The sequence below is a fragment of the Heterodontus francisci genome, chromosome 24 (assembly GCF_036365525.1).
Source record: "Heterodontus francisci isolate sHetFra1 chromosome 24, sHetFra1.hap1, whole genome shotgun sequence".
In the NCBI taxonomy this organism is placed as follows: Eukaryota; Metazoa; Chordata; class Chondrichthyes; order Heterodontiformes; family Heterodontidae; genus Heterodontus; species Heterodontus francisci.
Genome location: NC_090394.1, coordinates 39,260,818 through 39,279,431, shown reverse-complemented (window position 1 = coordinate 39,279,431; position 18,614 = coordinate 39,260,818). Strand labels below are relative to the sequence as shown.

Below are 18,614 nucleotides of genomic sequence, written 5' to 3'. Positions count from 1 at the left end.
GAGAGAGAATGCTGGAGGCGGGTGAATGGGTCTGCTGGTCAGGGGGAGGACTCCTGATCAGAAGGGTGGGGTCAGAGGGAAGTGAAGGGGAAGAAGGATCTGGAGGGGCATTGGTCCCCATCAGCTGCTGGAGTTTGCGTTCCTTGACACCTGAAAGGAAGAAAAAAAGTTTTTTGTTAATGTGTCGGATGAGACAAGGATGAAATGAAACTGCGGAGTAGAACAGCTTTGAGATAAGGTGAGACGGTGCTGCTGGAGAGAGAGGTTCAGTGTGTGCATGTGGCGGCGCATAGTACTGAGTGTGGATGTCAGGATGCAGCGAGAACAGCAGTCCGAGGAATGTTGTATTTCTCGGAGATACCTGTAGTCCTGGGTGGATTCAAAACATGATGGGTGAATCTGCAGTTGGAATCCATGTGGAATAAGTCGGAGCCGGAGACAGTCACTGAGGAAGGAGATGTGGCTATGAAAACGAGTTTTGGTAGACACTTTATCAAATACCAGGAGGGAAATAGAAAGCAATGAAGGTGAACAAGGTAAAAGAGACAAACGAAAATCCCGTTGGAGAGATGAGCAGAACTTCTTCAAAATAGACCTGCTGAGTATTTCCAGCATTTCTTGTTTTAAATTCAGATTTCCAGCATCTGCAGTATTTTGCTGTTATTTTAGTGTGAAATGAGCGAATCGGAAGCCCGCGTTATATCTCTGCTGATCTTTATTTCCTTTTAAGTCATTGAAATTGTCAGAATGTGGTGATCAAAGAAGCAGTACTAGACAGTTCAGGACACAGGAATATTGCAGTAAAAGAGAAGTAGGAGACCATGCACAGGGCTAGCAGATGGAGAGAGGAGTTATAGATATGCGGGGAGGGGGAGATGGAAGTTTCTCATCTCCTCATCATGCCGTTGCGGTTAAAGACAGGGCAGAAACAAGCAGAAGATAAATATCTGTTCCTCCCACCACTTACTGTTACTTTTAGGCTTGGGCTGGTTTTCCGGCGGGATGATAACCCTGGCAACCAGAGAGAGCGTCCATCTGCAACAGGCGAGAGCCTCATGAATAAATTCAGATCAGCAACAAGCGAAACCATGACAACACCTGACTGCTCCCGCTAACCACTTATGGGCTGTACAAAATCCTGAGGCGGCTACTTGAAACACTTTTTAAAGGGTTCCTCAGGTGTTTTGGGATAAAGTTTTATAGAGACATTTAAAAAAAAATAACATGTCTTTTGACTAAAGTTTGAAAATGCTGTAATTGTTATTGTAGCTTCTTTCGGTTGAGACGTTAAACTGTTTCCCTCTCAGATGAACGTAAAGATCCTATGGCACGATTTGGAAGAGGGGTGCGGGGCGGTTCTCCTCAGTGCACCAATTCACTATTGAGGGAATATATTTCCTCAGTTGTAATGAGGACACACAACAATAACAATGACTTAGTTATATGTACCAAATATCATGAGAATCAGAGATCCACTCAGCATGATCACTGTCTGCAGTGTGTCTGTGTATATTACAGCAGCCAGCCCACCTGTCACAAAAGAAAAAGCAAAAATTAAATCTTCAGAACAAATATGCATTGAAAGTGTACATCAGTGAGAGTATGAGACAGCATGTCAACAGTTAAACATGTAGTGCTACTGTTTGCACATCTGAAAGTGTCTGTTACTGCATGTTTATACATGAGTACCTATACATGAATGTACACCAGTGGTTTTTTTCGTAAGTGTTTAAATGTGCATATGTGTTTGTGTATGTTTATTTAAGTGTTTTTGCACCTTTGTTAAGTCTACTTATGCGTGTGTGTGCGACAGTGCTGATATGAGTGTGTATGTGTTTATGTGTGCATGTGTTTGTGTGTTTATTTATGTGTGTTGGAGTTTGTACGTGTCTGTGCATATGTGCAAGTGTGTGTGTTTGTTTATTTATGTGTGGGTATGTGTGTGGCTATGTATGTGTTTATGTGGCTGTGCACTAACTTGCAGTCACTCATTATCTATGTGCTTACTGACCTGCATTGCCTCCATATCCCCACGATGCATTGAATTAAAAATCTTTGTCCTCAAATCCTTCCATGGCTTCTGATCATCTAACCTCCATAATCTCCTCCAGCTATATACCTCTCCACGCCCCTCTCACTCTGGCCTTTTGTGCATTTCCTCCTCTCTTTTTTCATCATTGGGAGCAGAGTTTGCAGCTGCTTTAGCCCAATCCTCTAGAACTCCTCCCTGAACCCCTCTTCCTGGCCACATCTCTCTCCACCTTTACAACCTTTGCAAAACCCATCTATCAACCAAGCATTTGGTTACTTCTCCCAATTCTCCCTCCATTGGTTAAGTGATTGGTTAAGTGACATTCTTTTATCTATTTTATGTCTCCTCCCCTCCCCCCCCCCTAATGATTTGGGACATTTTCTATACAATATGTACCTCAAATACCTCTAAAAGGAATCTCTCAGTCACTTCCTTTCAAGACTAAAAAACCAAGTTGTTCCAGTCTTCACTCAAAACTCAGTCCTTTTGCTACTGTTACGGGGTCTTCTGGCACCAATTCCAGGATATAATATCTCTCTTGAGTTGGTTAGAAATGGACATGGTACTTCAGATGTGCGCTGTTCAGAGCTCTATACATTTAACGTAACTTCCTCCAACTTGTAGTCTACTATTTTGGCTATGTAGCTCAGCATTGATTTGTGGACATATTACATGTTGAGTCTTAGTAATTTTGCAAGCATTTATGTTTGAATGGGTGTGTTTTAAGTAAAAAAAATTGTTGTTGTGTTGTACAAGAATTTACATACTTTCGTAGATGTTGTCGAACACAAAATAACAAATTGCAAGTTGCCTTGCAAATTTTATGGATTTGAAGTTGTATAAGACTTTGCACTGCTGGTGGGAAATCTCAGCCACAGCAGGGCATTTTAGCAAGCAATGCACACAGTTTTCTAATAATTTAAAATTGAAGGGCAGAAAATCATGCATGACACATGACTAAATTTCTACTAATCCCTGTGAATAGGTGAGGGCCTCCACTAAGAATGTGAAGTCAGAAAGCTACTCATAAAGTGAGCATCCTCTACAGTTAATTCTCCAAACTTTGTGAGGTTTCTAGTTGGTAGGGTCAAGGTCTTTCATTGTCAAGAGATTTAGGTTACACAGAGAAGGAGTGAGAAAGATCATGCTAGGTGCTGGATTGTTATGGTTTTTGATACCTACTTGAAATGAGGACCACAATGTGGAATTTGATTCCATCTATTAAAAAATTAGCAATGGCATCACGTTGACTGCAGAAATTTGGGCTGGGCCTGGGGTAAGATGTCTTAATTGAGTTATACCAGAATTAAAACTAACTTTTAATATTTTATAGCTCTAGCTGCTGCTAGTGCATCACTTGCTCTGCTTGTGAGAAGTCCTACAGTTTTTTTTTGTCCACATATTTGTTCTTGTGTTGTCAAGTTTCATTTTAGCTGTGGGATACTGTTGCTATTTGGAGTAAAAGCAGGGTAATCTTGTGAGTGGTGATTTTTGGTGTATGCTGACTGGGCTTGGAATTGGGCTTGAGAGGAAAATAAGTGTTATGACCAGATGAGAAAGAGGTCTCGGGGTCCCTTTCAGCCTTCATCTTGTCTTACTGTAACAGGGTTTAACTTTTAAACACACTTTTTTTTAGCTCCCCCTTGGTGAATCCTTGTTCACCGCTTCCCAATTATAAGGCAAAGAAACCAGCACAAACAGGCTTTCTTAGGTTTAAAGAAGACAAGTGAAATTTTATTAAACTTAAACTCTAATTTGGTTAACGCCTAAGGATACACGTCACGCTCATGCCAACACGCATACGTGATACACACATGCAGATAGGGACAGAAAAGAGAAGAAATAAAGTGGAAATGTTTGAAGGCAATATCTGAAGAATCTTTGTTACGGGTCTTTGAGCTCACTGTAGAGTCCTTGCTTGTAGGGAGATCTGTTGGGGCCCAGTATTCTTCTTAAACCTTGTTCGCTGTTGGAGACTTTTCTCTCTTGGGGTTCATGTGTCTTCAGTGGGTTTTGGACTTTCATGAGAAAGAGATGGGACCAGACAGACAGGCAGGAGAGGCTGTGGTGAGCCAGCCAGGAGAGTTCTTCTCAGTCCAGGAGCATTCAACTTTCTGCCAGTTCAAACACTGTCTCTCCAATTTAAAATTCTCAATTCAAATTCTGCAACAGCCAGTTAGTCATGTGACTAACTGGTCTGACTATGTCTGTGGATTGTATTGGAGCAGGGGATAGCTCCTTTACTCCCGAACACTGTCTGTTAATATGCAAAAATGTCTTTCTAGCCAGGGGCCTGGCAACTCCTTGTAACAGGCCTTCTCTTCTTCCCAGCAACAATTTGAAATTTAATGTCCCTGTGGCGAAATTAATATGCCTTATCCTTGGCAGGTGGGGGCCTGCATGACACCTCCACACACAGAGGAATGAAATGCGAATTGAGAAAAGGCGCATTTCATTAAAAGGATGGAGAGAAAAATATACAAGATACAGGAAAAACCATGCATTTCTCTCATTCATTCCCATTCATTCATAAATCCTAAAACTTATTAAAACTGTATTTTCTTGGTGCCAGTGCTGCTTTAATTTCCCCTTCTTGGCATCCCAATAATCATGTGGTTCTTTGGGGATATTCTTCTTCAGTTTGCCCATTTCCATGGCTGCCTAGGATCTTTGTTCCTGTTGAGGTTTGAGGGTTCTCCTAACACTGGTACAGGACTTAGGGGTGCAGATTTCACTGTAGGTTGGGGTTTCCCCTGAACCTGGCACATGTGGCAACTCTTGCAGTACTCCACCACATCTTTGTGGAGTTTTGGCCAGTCAAATTGCTGTCTTATGCGGCTTTGGTCTTTTGTGTACCGGCATGTACAACCACTGTAGTCTCGTGGGCCCTTCTTAATATTTCTCTCCAGTACCTCTGTGGCACCACTAACTGGTGAACTACTGTCCACTCCTTGCTCTCAGGCCTATGAGGAGAGCTCATTTCCTCATCAGTACCTCATTCTTTAAATAGTAGCAATCAGGGACTCTCTCTGCTTCACTTTCAGACTTGGCAGCCTATGCTAACTCTTGCAACACTGGATTGGCTCGCTGAGCCTCAGCTAGGGAAAATCCATTTAAATCATTCCTTGCGTCTCCTAACTGTCCAAAGAAAGTTTCGGACAAGAAGACCTCTTGGTCATATGATAAAAACAAAATTCTGCAGATGCTGGAAATCTGAAATAAAAACAGGAAATGTTGGAAATACTCAGCAGGTCTGGCAGCATCTGTGGAGAGAGAAGCAGAGTTAACATTTCAGGTCAGTGACCCTTCATCAGAACTGGCAGAGGCTAGAAATGTAATAGGTTTTAAGCAAATAAAGTGGGGGTGGGGCTAGAGATAACCAAAGAAGAGGTGTTGATAGGACAAGGTGACAGAGAATAACTGACCAGAAGGTCATGGAGCAAAGGCAAATGGTATGTTAATGGTGTGTTGAAAGACAAAGCATTAGTGCAGAGAGGGTGTTAATTGACAGAAAAATAGAACAACCTGGCCCAAAGCACAAACATGACAAAAAAAGCAGTGGGTAGGCACAAGGGAAAAAAAATGAACGATGAAACAAAATGAAATAAAATAAACAAATAAAAAAGAAAAAATAGCTAAAAAGAGAAAGGAGGGCCCGTCATGCTCTGAAATTATTGAACTCAATGTTCAGTCCGGCAGGCTGTAGCGTGCCTAATCGGTAAATGAGATGTTGTTCCTCGAGCTTGCGTTGATGTTCAGTGGAACATGCAGCAAGCCCAGGATAGAGATGTGAACATGAGAGCAGGGGGGAGTGTTGAAATGGCAAGCAACCGGAAGCTCAGGGTCATGCTTCGGCTTGAGTGGAGGTGTTCTGCAAAGTGGTCACCCAATCTGCGTTTGGTCTCCCCAGTGTAGAGGAGACCACATTGTGAGCAGCGAATACAGTTTTCTACATTGAAAGAAGTACAAGTAAATCGCTGCTTCACCTGAAGGGAGTGTTTGGGGCCTGGGATAGTGAGGAGAGAGGAGGTGAATGGCAGGTATTACACCACCTGTGATGGCTTGGGCGGATGCCGTGGGAAGGGGACGAGGTGTTGGGGTAATGGAGGAATGGACCAGGGTGTCGCGGAGCGAACAATCCCTTCGGAATGCTGATAGGTGAGGGGAGGGAAAGATTCGTTTGGTAGTGGCATCACGCTGGAGGTGGCGGAAATGGCGGAGGTTGATCCTTTGGATGTGAAGGCTGGTGGGGTGGAAAGTGAGGACAACGGGAACCCTTTTGCGGTTCTGGGAGGGAGGGGAAGGGGTGAGGGTAGAGGTGCGGGAAATGGGCCGGACACGGTTGAGGGCCCTGTCAACCACAGTGGGGGGGAATCCTCGGTTGAGGAAAATGGAAGACATATCAGAAGCACTGTCGTGGCAGGTTGCATCATCAGAGCAGATGTGTCAGAGACTGAGAAACTGGGAGAATGGAATGGACTCCTTACAGGAGGCAGGGTGTGAAGAAGTGTAGTCAAGGTAGCTGTGGGAGTCAATGGACTTACAATGAATTTTAGTAGACAGCCTATCCACGGAGATGGAGACAGAGAAGTCGAGGAAGGGAAGGGAAGTGTCAGAGATGGACCATGTAAAGGTGAGAGAAGGGTGGCACAGTGGTTAGCATCGCAGATTCACAGCTCCAGCGACCCGGGTTCAATTCTGGGTACTGCCTGTGCGGAGTTTGCAAGTTCTCCCTGTGGCCGCGTGGGTTTTCGCTGGGTGCTCTGGTTTCCTCCCACAGCCAAAGACTTGCAGGTTGATAGGTAAATTGGCCATTATTAATTACCCCTAGTATAGGTAGGTGGTAGGGGAATATAGGGAAGGTGGGGATGTGGTAGGAATATGGGATGAGTGTAGGCTTAGTATAAATGGGTGGTTGATGGTCGGCACAGACTCGGTGGGCAGAAGGGCCTGTTTCAGTGCTGTATCTCTAAATAAAAATGAATAAATAGATGGGACTGGAGAGGCTGTGGCGAGCCAGCCAGGAGAGTTCTTCTCAGTCCAGGAGCATTCAACTTTCTGCCAGTTCAAACACTGTCTCTCCAATTTAAAATTCTCAGTTCAAATTCTGCAACAGCCAGTTAGTCATGTGACTAACTGGTCTGACTATGTCTGTTTGTGGATTGTATTGGAGCAGGGGATAGCTCCTTTGTTCCCAAACATGGTCTGTTAATATGCAAAATTATCTTTCTAGCCAGGGGCCTGGCAACTCCTTGTAACAGGCCTTCTCTTCTTCCCAGCAACAATTTGAAATTTAATGTCCATGTGGTGAAATTAATATGCCTCATCCTTGGCCTGCATGACATGTCTTTATGGTTTGAGCATCTCCACTCAGGAGAACTGAAGAACAGGGTAGGACCACAGTTTCTGGCACAGTTATGTTAGTGACAGAAAATCTGGAAGAGTTTATAGAGTTATTATTATTATTATTATGGATGGGTTATGTGCAAACAAGAATTTTGAGCTGGTCCTCGCTTAACGTGAGAAGAGCATAGGAACAAGGGTAGGCAGATTCATTCCCTTGGAGCTTGTTCTATTAGATCTTGGCTAACCTCAAACTCCATTTACCCATTTTGATGCATATCCCTTGAGACCCTTTTCTAATTAAAAATCTGTTGATCTTGGTCTTAAAACTTTCAATCGAGCTGCAGTCTTTTGAGGGAGCAATTCCAGATTTCTGCTACCAGCCGCATATGCAGGGAAGCTCAGTATTCCCATTGCTGCCCAGATCATTTCTCAGGATTTACTCAGCCTTTGGGTATCATTTAATGGCATGGCGGCCAAGATAGAGTAGAGACAGGTGATGCATTGAGGAAGGCCAGTTCTAATTTTAATGTTAAACACTCAATTTCAGGTAATACTCAATTTTGCCTAGAAATACATAGCATTTCGCAGCACAGAAACCCTAAAATGCATCTATGTGAATCACCTCAACCACTTTATGTGCTCGCAAGTTCTGTAATCACATGACTCTGAGTAAAGAGTCAGATGGTAATGGATTCAAATCTCCCTGCAACACACAATGCTCAAGTGCGGTAGTGAGGGTGTGCTACAATGTCAGAAGTGTCATCTTTAAGATGAGACTTTAAACAGAGGTAACATCTCCCTGTTCAGATGGACGTTAAAGTTCCCATTGCATTATTTGAAGAAGAGCAAGGAGTTCTGTAATGTTAACTAGTCTCTTGGTTTAGCAACTCCATCAAGTGTCTGGTTGAACCACACAGACTGGAAATGTCTGTCACCGTATCTTCACCAGAAAGGAAAATAAATCCTATACATGAGCTGGTCAGCGTGTTTAATTCTCTGCCACGAGTCACTGTTGAAATTCTTTTTGAAAGGGAATTAAATGATTGCATAAAAAAGAGGGATAGTAAAGAAGATGGAGAGTGAGATGCAGCAAAACACTGGCACAGACTTCATGGGTTAAATGGTCCATTTTTGTGAAATAATATTTTATAATTCTCAGAGGACAAAAAAAGGCTTGGAGACAGCTGAACTAGCTCTTGTCTTCTCGCAACACTCACTGTTATGACCAGACAGATAATCATTCACCTTCTAGCCTGTATCCTCCATACCTAAATAAAATAATTGAGCAATTAAAACTGGGGATGGGCAGACTATTACATAGCCTGATGATACTAATAAAGAGTTCCCTAAGTTCTTTTTAGCCTTCAGAATTACAATAGAGTCTCACTTCTGAAAAGGCCGATTCGAGACGAAGTTCAGATTATTAATTACCATTCACCTAAGGAGTGTCATAAAACAACACTCTCAGGAAACAAAATTCTTGCTGCACAAAAAGGGCCAAAAGGGGATTGTTTGAAAATCCACCTCTTAATTGAGAAAGCCAGCAAAGCATTTTAGTTAAGAAAATAGTAACAATTGCAATTGAGATAAACAACTACACAAGAAAACCACAATTCACAGCATGGTACATTTCCAACAATAACCAATTCTTGTCAACCTCTTTAACATGCTAGGCTGGGTAGCAGACCTACCTCCAACAGTGTATACTGCAGTAATGAAGAGTAACCCAATCACAGCAACGTACAGGTCCCATTGCAAACCAAGGTGAATAAAGACAGCTCCAGCATAGATATCAACCTGGGGCAAAATACATCATCATAAAATATATTACTCAGTAACATTAACCAAGCTGGAAAATATTACACTAACTCCATTGGTGACCTGTATTGTGGGACTGTTTTATATGTTATTCTTTTACAGGGTGGCAATTAAAGTAAGAGTGGGAAGTTCTCAGGGATGTGCGAAATCAATGGAAATATATATCGGGAGATATGTAAAATGGGCTGTTAACTCACTATCACTCATTTTACACTATCAAAGTCAAGATCCACCCAAGAGTATCTAGCAGGAATGTTACTATGAAGTATATAGAGAGAAAAATTGGGCTGAGATGCGCTCATTTTCCGGGGCTATGAGGCCCCTTAAGGTCCCAAAATGGTCCCAGGGTGCACTACTGATGTGACGTGCGTCAGACACCATATTGGTAAAGAAATTAACATGCGCACACCTAATATCTGCATACAGAGCAGGCAGAACATGATTTCAATCAGCATGCAATGTTGACTTAATGCCAGTACTGCCGTTTTGGAGCTCCACACTCCAGCCTATGCCCTCTTAACCTCTCACAGTTAAATACATGATAACAGCATGAAGGATGCTAAGCCAGCATTATTTAAAGGAATCATCAACTACTTACAGATTAGTTGCTGGTGTATTTCTTCTGGCTGTTGCTCCAATTCTATGAATTTTGGGTGCTTTCTATAGTTGGTTAAAGTTTCAACATTTACAGGGTGTGGTGTGGCAGATCTGAAGTGTTTTTTTGCTGGATTAAAGGCTTATGCATTGCCCAGTTGCTCCCAGACATGGGTGGGCCAATGGACATACAATTTGATATTGAGCATAACTGGAAGAATGAGCAGAAACTACAAAGAGCAGGACAAGCTGCAAGATGAGGAATGAGGAGAAAGGGAAGAAGAGCTCTCATTAGGAGGCTTTGGGCAAAGCGTCTTTAGGGATCAGATCTGTTGGAGAACAAATTGCTGGAGTGCTGTGATACCCTGGAAGTCATTTTGCAAACTAGTATCCAGAGCCATGATGACAGCAGTCTGAACATCCTTAACAGCAAGCTGAAATTATAGGACAACAGTCTGAATTTCCACTGTAGCACTCGGACGTTGAGTGGATTCTACTTGTGCTGCAATGGAAGCTGATTCATCGGCCATCAGACACTGCACCATAGTAGCCATCTGTTCCATGTTGAAAATGATGGGCTCCAAGTTCCTCCATGCTCCTTGGCTTTGAGTGTAAGCTTTCCATCAGGGTTCCCACTGCACCGAGCATTTGGATGTGTATACCCATCAGCTACCTTCAGTAGCCTGGCCCATCAATATTATCATCTGAGTGCTCTGCAGCAGAACTAGTATGCGAGCTGGCACCTGTGCTATCCTTTTCCTCCATCCTGGCTGCAGTGCACTTGTGCCCTGTGTCTCACCATGTGTAGATTGAGGGAACAGTGGCGTAGTGGTACTGTTACTGGTCTAGTAATTTAGAAGCCTGGACCAATGCTCTGGGGACATGTGTTCAAATCCCACCATGGCAGCTGGTGGAATTTAAACTCCATTAACTAAAAAATCTGGAATAAAAAGCTCGTCTCAGTAATGGTGACCATGAAACTACCGATTGTTGTAAAACCCCATCTGGTTCACTAATGCCCTTTCATGGAGGAAATCTGCCATCCTTACCCAATCTGGCCTACATGTGACTCCAGTCCCACAGCAAAGTGGTTGACTCTCAACTGCCCTCTGAAATGACCTAACAAACCATTTAGTTGTACCAAACCATGACAGAAAAGTCGAATAAGTATAAAACTGGGGTGGAACACATAGGCACCAGAAACGAGAAGGGCAAACCCAATCCTGTTGACTCTGTAAAGTCCTCCTCATGAACATCTGGGGACTTGTGCCAACATTGGGTGAGCTGCCGCACTGACTGTTCAAGCAACAGCCTGATATAGTCACACTCACCAAATCATACCTTTCAACCAATGTCCCAGACACCTCCATCACCATTCCTGGGTATGTCCTGCCCACTGGCAGGACTGACCCACCAGAGTTGGCAGCACAGTGGTATACAGTCATGAGGGAGTTGCCCTGGGGTCCTCAACATTGACTCTGGAACCCATGAAGTCTCATGGCATCAGGTGAAACAAGGGTAAGGAACCCTCCTGCTGATTACCCCCTAACACCCTCCCTCAGCTGCTGAATCAGTGCTCCTCCATGTTGAACACCACTTGGAAGAAACACTGAGGGTAGCAAGGGCACAGACAGGGATAGGCACTGACATGTTGCACTACAGACATTTGAAAAAATTATTGACTTTGCCACAGACATGGGGGCAATTAATCTGTCTATAAAGTGTGTAGCCAATCTAATGCCACCAAAACACAGTCCAATTTAAAACACATTTATCCCGATAAATAAAGTAGCTAAGCATACAAACATCAATGGAAAGCAGCACAACTGTATTAGTTAGCTAGCAAGCAAAATAGTACGCTGTGCCACTTTTGTTCACAGAATAGAACTAGCTACCCATGTCATGGGGTGGTAGATAGATCTTATCGGATGACCTCTGTGGATTCAAACTGTGTCAGGAGTGCAAATTCATCCAATAAATCATGAAATTCAAAGAGAGAATTATTATTGTGGTTATTGAGATGAGGCAGTAGAAAAATCAGCAATAGGAAGACTCACACTCCTATTGTCACAAGACCATTTAACCCATGATGGTCAATGTTTGTGCAGCTTCTCCACCTGCTTATATTATGTGTCTGAAGACATGGCAGCCAACAAAAGGGCAGTGATCTCCAAATCAGGAGAATTTTATAGGATGGAGCAGATAGTACTTCAGAAGAGCCATGTAAAGCAGAAAAGCAGAGTGTCTCAGGAAGGGACAGAGAAATGTAATTTACTCATCAAAGCTTGTGACAAAATTACATAAACACAATTACAAGTAAAGAGCGCCCTTCAGTTCCTCCAATAAAGTGATTCTCTTCAATTCACCTATTTCTATATCTCAGTCTATCACTGTTGATTCTGATTCAGCTCTGACAAGATAATTATTAACAAAAAGCTTTTCTGTAAAAGGTTGAGTGGTTGTTATTGCATGTATTATTCAATTACAAAATGTTTAGTCACTATCTGTATGATTGAACTCCAGACTAACCAATTTATGTCCAAGCCAAATCTCAGCAAAGGTGCACTTTTAATGTAATGTAATTATATGCTACAGACAACTTTCAAATGACATTGAGCACTGAGGTTATCTGCCCTCAAACTGGATAGTAAATGATGGCACATTGCAGTTACTGATCTTTGACATATTTGTAAAACTTTTCCTTTAATCCAATTTGCAGTCAAAAAAAAAACAGTTAATGACTTCTTAACATGGTCATTGCAACATAATAAATTTGTACTATGTCTTCCCCGACAGTTTTTAAAACTGCAAATGCGGCATGAATTTTGTTAAGGAATCGTTAGCAGTTCTTCATAGAGTCAGGTTTATTAAAGATATCCATTACATTATATTTACTAACTATTGTATATGGATCAGCAGCCTACCTTTTTTGCCAATATCACTCAGCCCCATTACACCGTACTCTTGTATTCATGAGGAACTTACAGTACTGGCATTTGGAGATTCCTTGGAATTTCTTGCCTGTTTTCCCTTCAATACAAGTTCTAGAACTATGTGATTCCAAATGCATAGCAGCAGAATTGAGACATTTATATAGAAGCAAAAGTCCAGCAACTTACAACATGTCACTGAGCTTGTGTTCCAAGTGAAAGTAATGCGTGCCAGAGTGTAGAAATCAAGACATTCCCTAAGTGACTTCTGCCATTTTAAAATGAGTTTATATAACACAAGCCTTTAAACTTGTGTTTTAAAATAACCTAGCTGCTCGGTTATTTTAAAACACAAGGTTAAAGGCTTGATGCAAGGGTGTCCAACCATTTCGTGTAGGGGACCACATTACAATTTTTGTCCTACGTAGGGGGCGTGAGAGACAGATAAAGATGTGATATCAAGAAATGGCTGAAGGCACTGGCGACTGCAAAGGCTATGGGCCCTGACAACATTCCAGCAATAGTACTGAAGACTTGTACTCCAGAACTAGCCGGGCCCCTAGCCAAGCTGCTCCAGTACAGCTACAACATTGGCATTCACCCAGCAATGTGGAAAATTGCCCAGGTATGCTCTATCCACAAAAAGCAGGACAAATCCAACCAGCCAACTACCGCCCTATCAGTCTACTCTCAATCCTCAACAAAGTGATGGAAGGGGTCATCGACAGTGCTATCAAGCAGCACCTGCTCAGCAATAACCTGCCCACTGATGCTCAAGTTGGGTTCCACCAGGGCCATCCAGCTCCTGGCCTCATTACAGCCTTGGTCCAAACTTGGACAAAAGAACTGAACCCCAGAGGTGAGGTGAGAGTGACTGCCTTTGATATCAACATAGCATTTGACCAAGAGTGGCATCAAGGAGCTAAGCAAAACTGAAGTCAATGGGAATCAAGGGGAAAACTCTCCGCTGGTTGGAGTCATACCTAGCACAAAGGAAGATGGTTGTGGTTGTTGGCAGTCAATCATCTCAGCCCCAGGACATCACTGCAGGAGTTTCTCAGGGTAGTGTTCTCGGCCCAAGCATCTTCAGCTGCTTCATCAATGACCTTCCCTCTATCATAAGGTCAGAAGTAGGGATATTCACTGATGATTGCACAATGTTCAGCACCATTTGCAACTCCTCAGATACTGAAGCAGTCCGTGTCCATATGCAGCAAGATCTGGACAACATTCAGGCTTGGACTGATAAGTGGCAAGTAACATTTGCGCCACACAAGTGCCAGGCAATGACGATCTCCAATAAGGGAGAATCTAACCCTCTCTCCTTGACATTCAATGGCATTACCATCACTAGATGTCCCACTCTCAACATCCTAGGGGCTACCATTGACCAGAAACTGAACTGGAGTAGCCATATAAATACCATGGCTACAAGAGCAGGTCAGAGGCTGGGAATTCTGCAGTGAGTAACCCACCTCCTGACTCCTCAAAGCCTGTCCACCATTTACAAGGCACAAGTCAGGAGTGTGATGGAATGCTCTCCACTTGCCTGGATGAATGCAGCTCCAACAACACTCAGCTTGACACCATCCAGGACAAAGCAGCCCACTTGATTGGCACCCCATCTACCACCTTAAACATTCACTCCCTTCACCACCGATGCACAGTGGCAGCAGTGTGTACCATATACAAGATACACTACAGCAAATCGCCAAGGTTCCTTTGACAGTACCTTCCAAACCGGCGAACCCTTCCACCTAGAAGGACAAGGACAGCAGGCGCGTGGGAACACCGCCACCTGCAGGTTCCCATCCAAGTCTTGACTTGGAAATATTTCGCCATTCCTTCGCTGTCCCTGGATCAAAATCCTGGAACTCCATCCCTAACAGCACTGTGGGTGTACCGCACCAGATGCACTGCAGCGGTTCAAGAAGGCATCTCACCACCACCTTCTCAAGGGGAATTAGGGATGGGCAACAAATGCTGGCCTTGCCAGCAATGCCTACATCCCATGAAAGAATAATAAAAACATCCAGGACAAAGCAGCCCACTTGATCAACACCCCACCCATCATTTTAGACATTCATTCTCTCCACCATTGGCTCACAGTGGTAGCAGTGCATGCCATATACAAGATGCACTGCAGCAACTCAAAACCTCCACCGGACTGTCCAATGCAAGCTCGGAGAGATGCAAGACACTTGGCTGAATCAGAAAGCAGACAAACTCCATTCATACACTGACTACAAAGACTGGAAGAGATTCTATGATGCTCTGAAATCTGTCAATGGGGCCCCAGTCTTTTGGTTCATCATCAATCCTCGTTGTTGAAGGGTCAACACTGCTCACAGAAAAAGCCCAAATTCTAGAAAGATGGGTAGAGCACTTTAACCACATTCTCAACTGGTCTTCATCCATCAATGAAGAAGCTATCAACAGGCTGCCACAGGTTGCCATCAACTTTTCTCTTGTTGACCCTCACATGCTGTTAGCAACGACAAAACCTATGAAACTCCTGTCCAGTTGCAAAACTCCAGGAGCTAATGCTATCTTAGCAGAGGTCTACAAAGCTGGAGGTCAATGCCTGGTCAAGAAGCTCACTGAACTCCTTCAGTCTATGCGGGAGCAAGGAACTACCCCGCAAGAATACAAAGATGCATCCATTGTCCACCTGCACAAGGAGAAAGGAACTCACCAATCTTGCAACACTCACAGAGGACTCTCACTCCTCGCCATCACTGGCAAAATCTTTGCCAGAATCCTTCTGAACCGCTTAGTGCAATATCTTGACCAGGATCTGCTGCCAGAGAGTCAGTGCAGTTTTGGAACAGGTCGCAGAACCACTGATATGGTGTTTGTCGTTAGACAGCTCCAGGAGGAATGCCAAGAACAGAACATGGACCTCTATACCATGTTTCTTGACCAGACCAAGTCCTTTGACACAGTCAGTCATGACAGTCTTTGGAAGGTAATGGAGAAATTCAGCTGCCCTGGAAAATTCATCACAATGATTCAACAGTTCCATGATGGTATGCTCGCACATGGGCTGGATAATGGTGAGTCTTCTAACCCATTCCCAGTTACTAAGGGAGTTCAGCAGAGCTGTGTGCTAGCACCAACCTTCCTCAGCACATTTTGTCTCTGCCATGCTCTCCAATGCCTTCCATGATGGTGATGCTGGCATCGAAATCAGATATCTCACGGACGGGAAGCTGCTCTATCTGAGGCGACTCTGGGCAAACTCCAAGGTCCCCAAGGACATACTTCACAATTTCTTGTTTGTCGATGACTGTGTACTGGTTGCCAGTTCAGACCTGGACATGCAATGTCGCATAGACTTGGTCACCAATGCATGCGACAACTCTGGCCTTATGACAGCACAAAGAAAGCTGAAGTAATGCTCTAGGAAAGCTCTATTTCGAGCCCAAGGTTTCTGTTCATGACCAGAACCTGTCAACAGTGGATAAGTTCACTCATCTCAGCAGCATGCTCTCTCTCATGCTGTCTGCATGGATGATGAGACATGTGCAAGAATTTTCAAAGCAAGTGTAGCCTTCAACAGACTTCTAACATCAGTCTGGGAATGAACAGGAGTAAATCTGCCCACCAAACTGAAAGTCTATAGAGAAATAGTCCTGCCTACTCTGCTCTATGAATGTGAGACTTGGACTGTGTACCAGTGTCATGTTAAAAAGTTCAACCATTTTCATTTGAGCTGCCTATGGAAGCTTCTAAAGATTACAGGCAGGACAAAATACCAGACACTGAGGTGCTCACCCGAGCTAGCATGCCAAACATCCACACCATATTGAGACAGTCACAACTGAATTGGGCTGGTCATTTAGCCAGAATGCCTGACATTTGCTTACCAAAGTGAATCTTCTATGGGGAGCTTGTGTCTGGGGTGCACTCTCATGGCAGTCAAAAGAAACACTACAAGGACACTCTGAAGGTTACGGTTAGGAGTTTTGATATCGACCCCAAGTCCTGGGAGAAGCTCACCCAGGTTCGCTGCACCTGGCACAACCAAATAAAAAAGGGTGCGGCCTCCTTGGAAAGCAAGCGCATATCAGAGGCAGAGAGAAAATGGAAGGAGAGGAAATCCCAAGCCAGCGGCTCGTCCAAAACTCAGTCACCTGTGGTATCCTGCCCTATTTGCTGCAGAAACTTTTGGGCACAATTTGGCCTCAGCAGTCAACTACATACCCACTGAAACCCTACCAAACGCCCAAGATGATGGACATGGTCACCTTCGCCTCGGAGGGCAAACAACAACTTTGGGAACTCCCTCCCACAGTTGGGCATGAAGTTGTGGCTTGCTCCATGGTACTGCATTGATATCAAAAATGCACTCCTGCATGTTCTTCACCATTTGTTGCAGGCTGACGATAATGGACTCCATCGGCTATTGCAGGATGTCCTAACTAACTCCTGTCCGAAGGCAGGCCAAGTAAAATATTGATGTTCATATACCAGTTAAACATCATGGGACATCACCCTGTGTTTATCATTCCTCTTTCATTCCTGTCACCACCACTTGCTCTTCCTTTCTTCTGAATTATGAATCAACTAACTACCTTTGGACCTCACTACCTTACATTTTTGAGGATGTGACTACATGTGCTTGCATTTAAGCAGTTGGGGTGCTAGGCATAACCTACAGTGCCAGCATCTATGCCCCACTTCCTCTGAGCTCCTCAGTTTGGGAACAATTGTGATAGATGAAAAATCCTTGCTGGATGGTGGCAGTATGCCTCTAAATTCACTACACCAACACACTTGACATTTTTAAGACTGAAAAGGATGAGGGCCATCTTCTCAACCTCTCCATTGTTTCATTACAGGCGACCCACTGCTTTTCCTAGTTCTCTCCCAGTGATTGTGAGCTGCCTTGGCCTACAGGTAGAACAGATTTATGGAGATGGTAGCAAGAGTTTGAGAACAAAAACAGTACCACCAGACCACATCCTGCCTTTTCAAATTAGCTTTTATAGTGTTTCAATTGCTGGTAGTCTTTTGAAGATGAAATTGGGAATGTTATATACATGATATTATTATATTCCACTGCAATTGTGCCATGCTATTTCCCCTCAATGACAGATTATTGTAAAATGGGGTAAAAGTTATGTATGTCCTTTGCAGGTTATCTCCGTCAGGGAATATTTACATTGGGTTCATGCCTTCTATGAAGGAATAGTACACATTGCCCTGGAATTCCTTGGAGGTTCTGCCACACTGCTGTAACTCCAGCAGGGTCCACTGGAACCCAACAGAAAACAGCAGAAATTTGGTTTGAGCAAGTCCCTGCCATTTATTGGATTTTCAAGTTGGCTTTGTAAGAGGCACAGCTTCTACCTGCCCCTTACAAGGTCAATAATGTCAGAAGCTGATCCAGGGGCAGATCCAGGGGTATAGCCTCTCTACACTGGGAGTTCCTACTTTCCTGGTTTAGTTGGATCTGACATTGGACTGGAGGCTGGTATGTTGGGAGAGATGAGGTACCAGCCTCCAGATGGGCAGTAAGCCCATTGGGCGGGGGATAAGTGCCCTTGATTCCTAAAAACTGGGAATTAAACAAAATCTGGATCTGACCCCTTAAATATAGGGGTGAGGGTACTCAAAGGGATCTGGAGGGGTGCTTTGGGAACCCTGTCTGATAGGTGGGCACTGTATTACTTGGCTGCATGGAACATGCGAAAGCACCTTTGGTAGCACAGGCACCTGCCAGCCCCATGCAAATGAGGTGAAATCCTGCTGACTTTACAAACTCCAATAGGGTCGGTGCTGGAGAACATTGGTTCTAACCAGTTGGATCACAGCCTAGTTTTTCAGGATTCATGGACACAAAGGTGCTTCCACTTACTTTGGTATTTCTCCTGCTGTCTCTGTAATTA

General features: G+C 43.8%; 1 protein-coding gene across 1 annotated transcript in view; it reads right to left on the bottom strand.

The window, feature by feature from the left end:
• The window catches only part of LOC137383322 (sodium/myo-inositol cotransporter 2-like), a 132,297-nt gene that overhangs the window by 54,389 nt on the left and 59,294 nt on the right, over window positions 1-18,614 (bottom strand). Inside the window, exons 6-7 of the mRNA XM_068055994.1 lie at window positions 9,070-9,175; window positions 1,450-1,530 (exon numbers count right to left, since the gene is read on the bottom strand). Of these exons, the coding sequence (XP_067912095.1) occupies window positions 1,450-1,530; window positions 9,070-9,175 (187 nt within the window). The remainder of the gene's footprint in view (window positions 1-1,449; window positions 1,531-9,069; window positions 9,176-18,614) is intronic.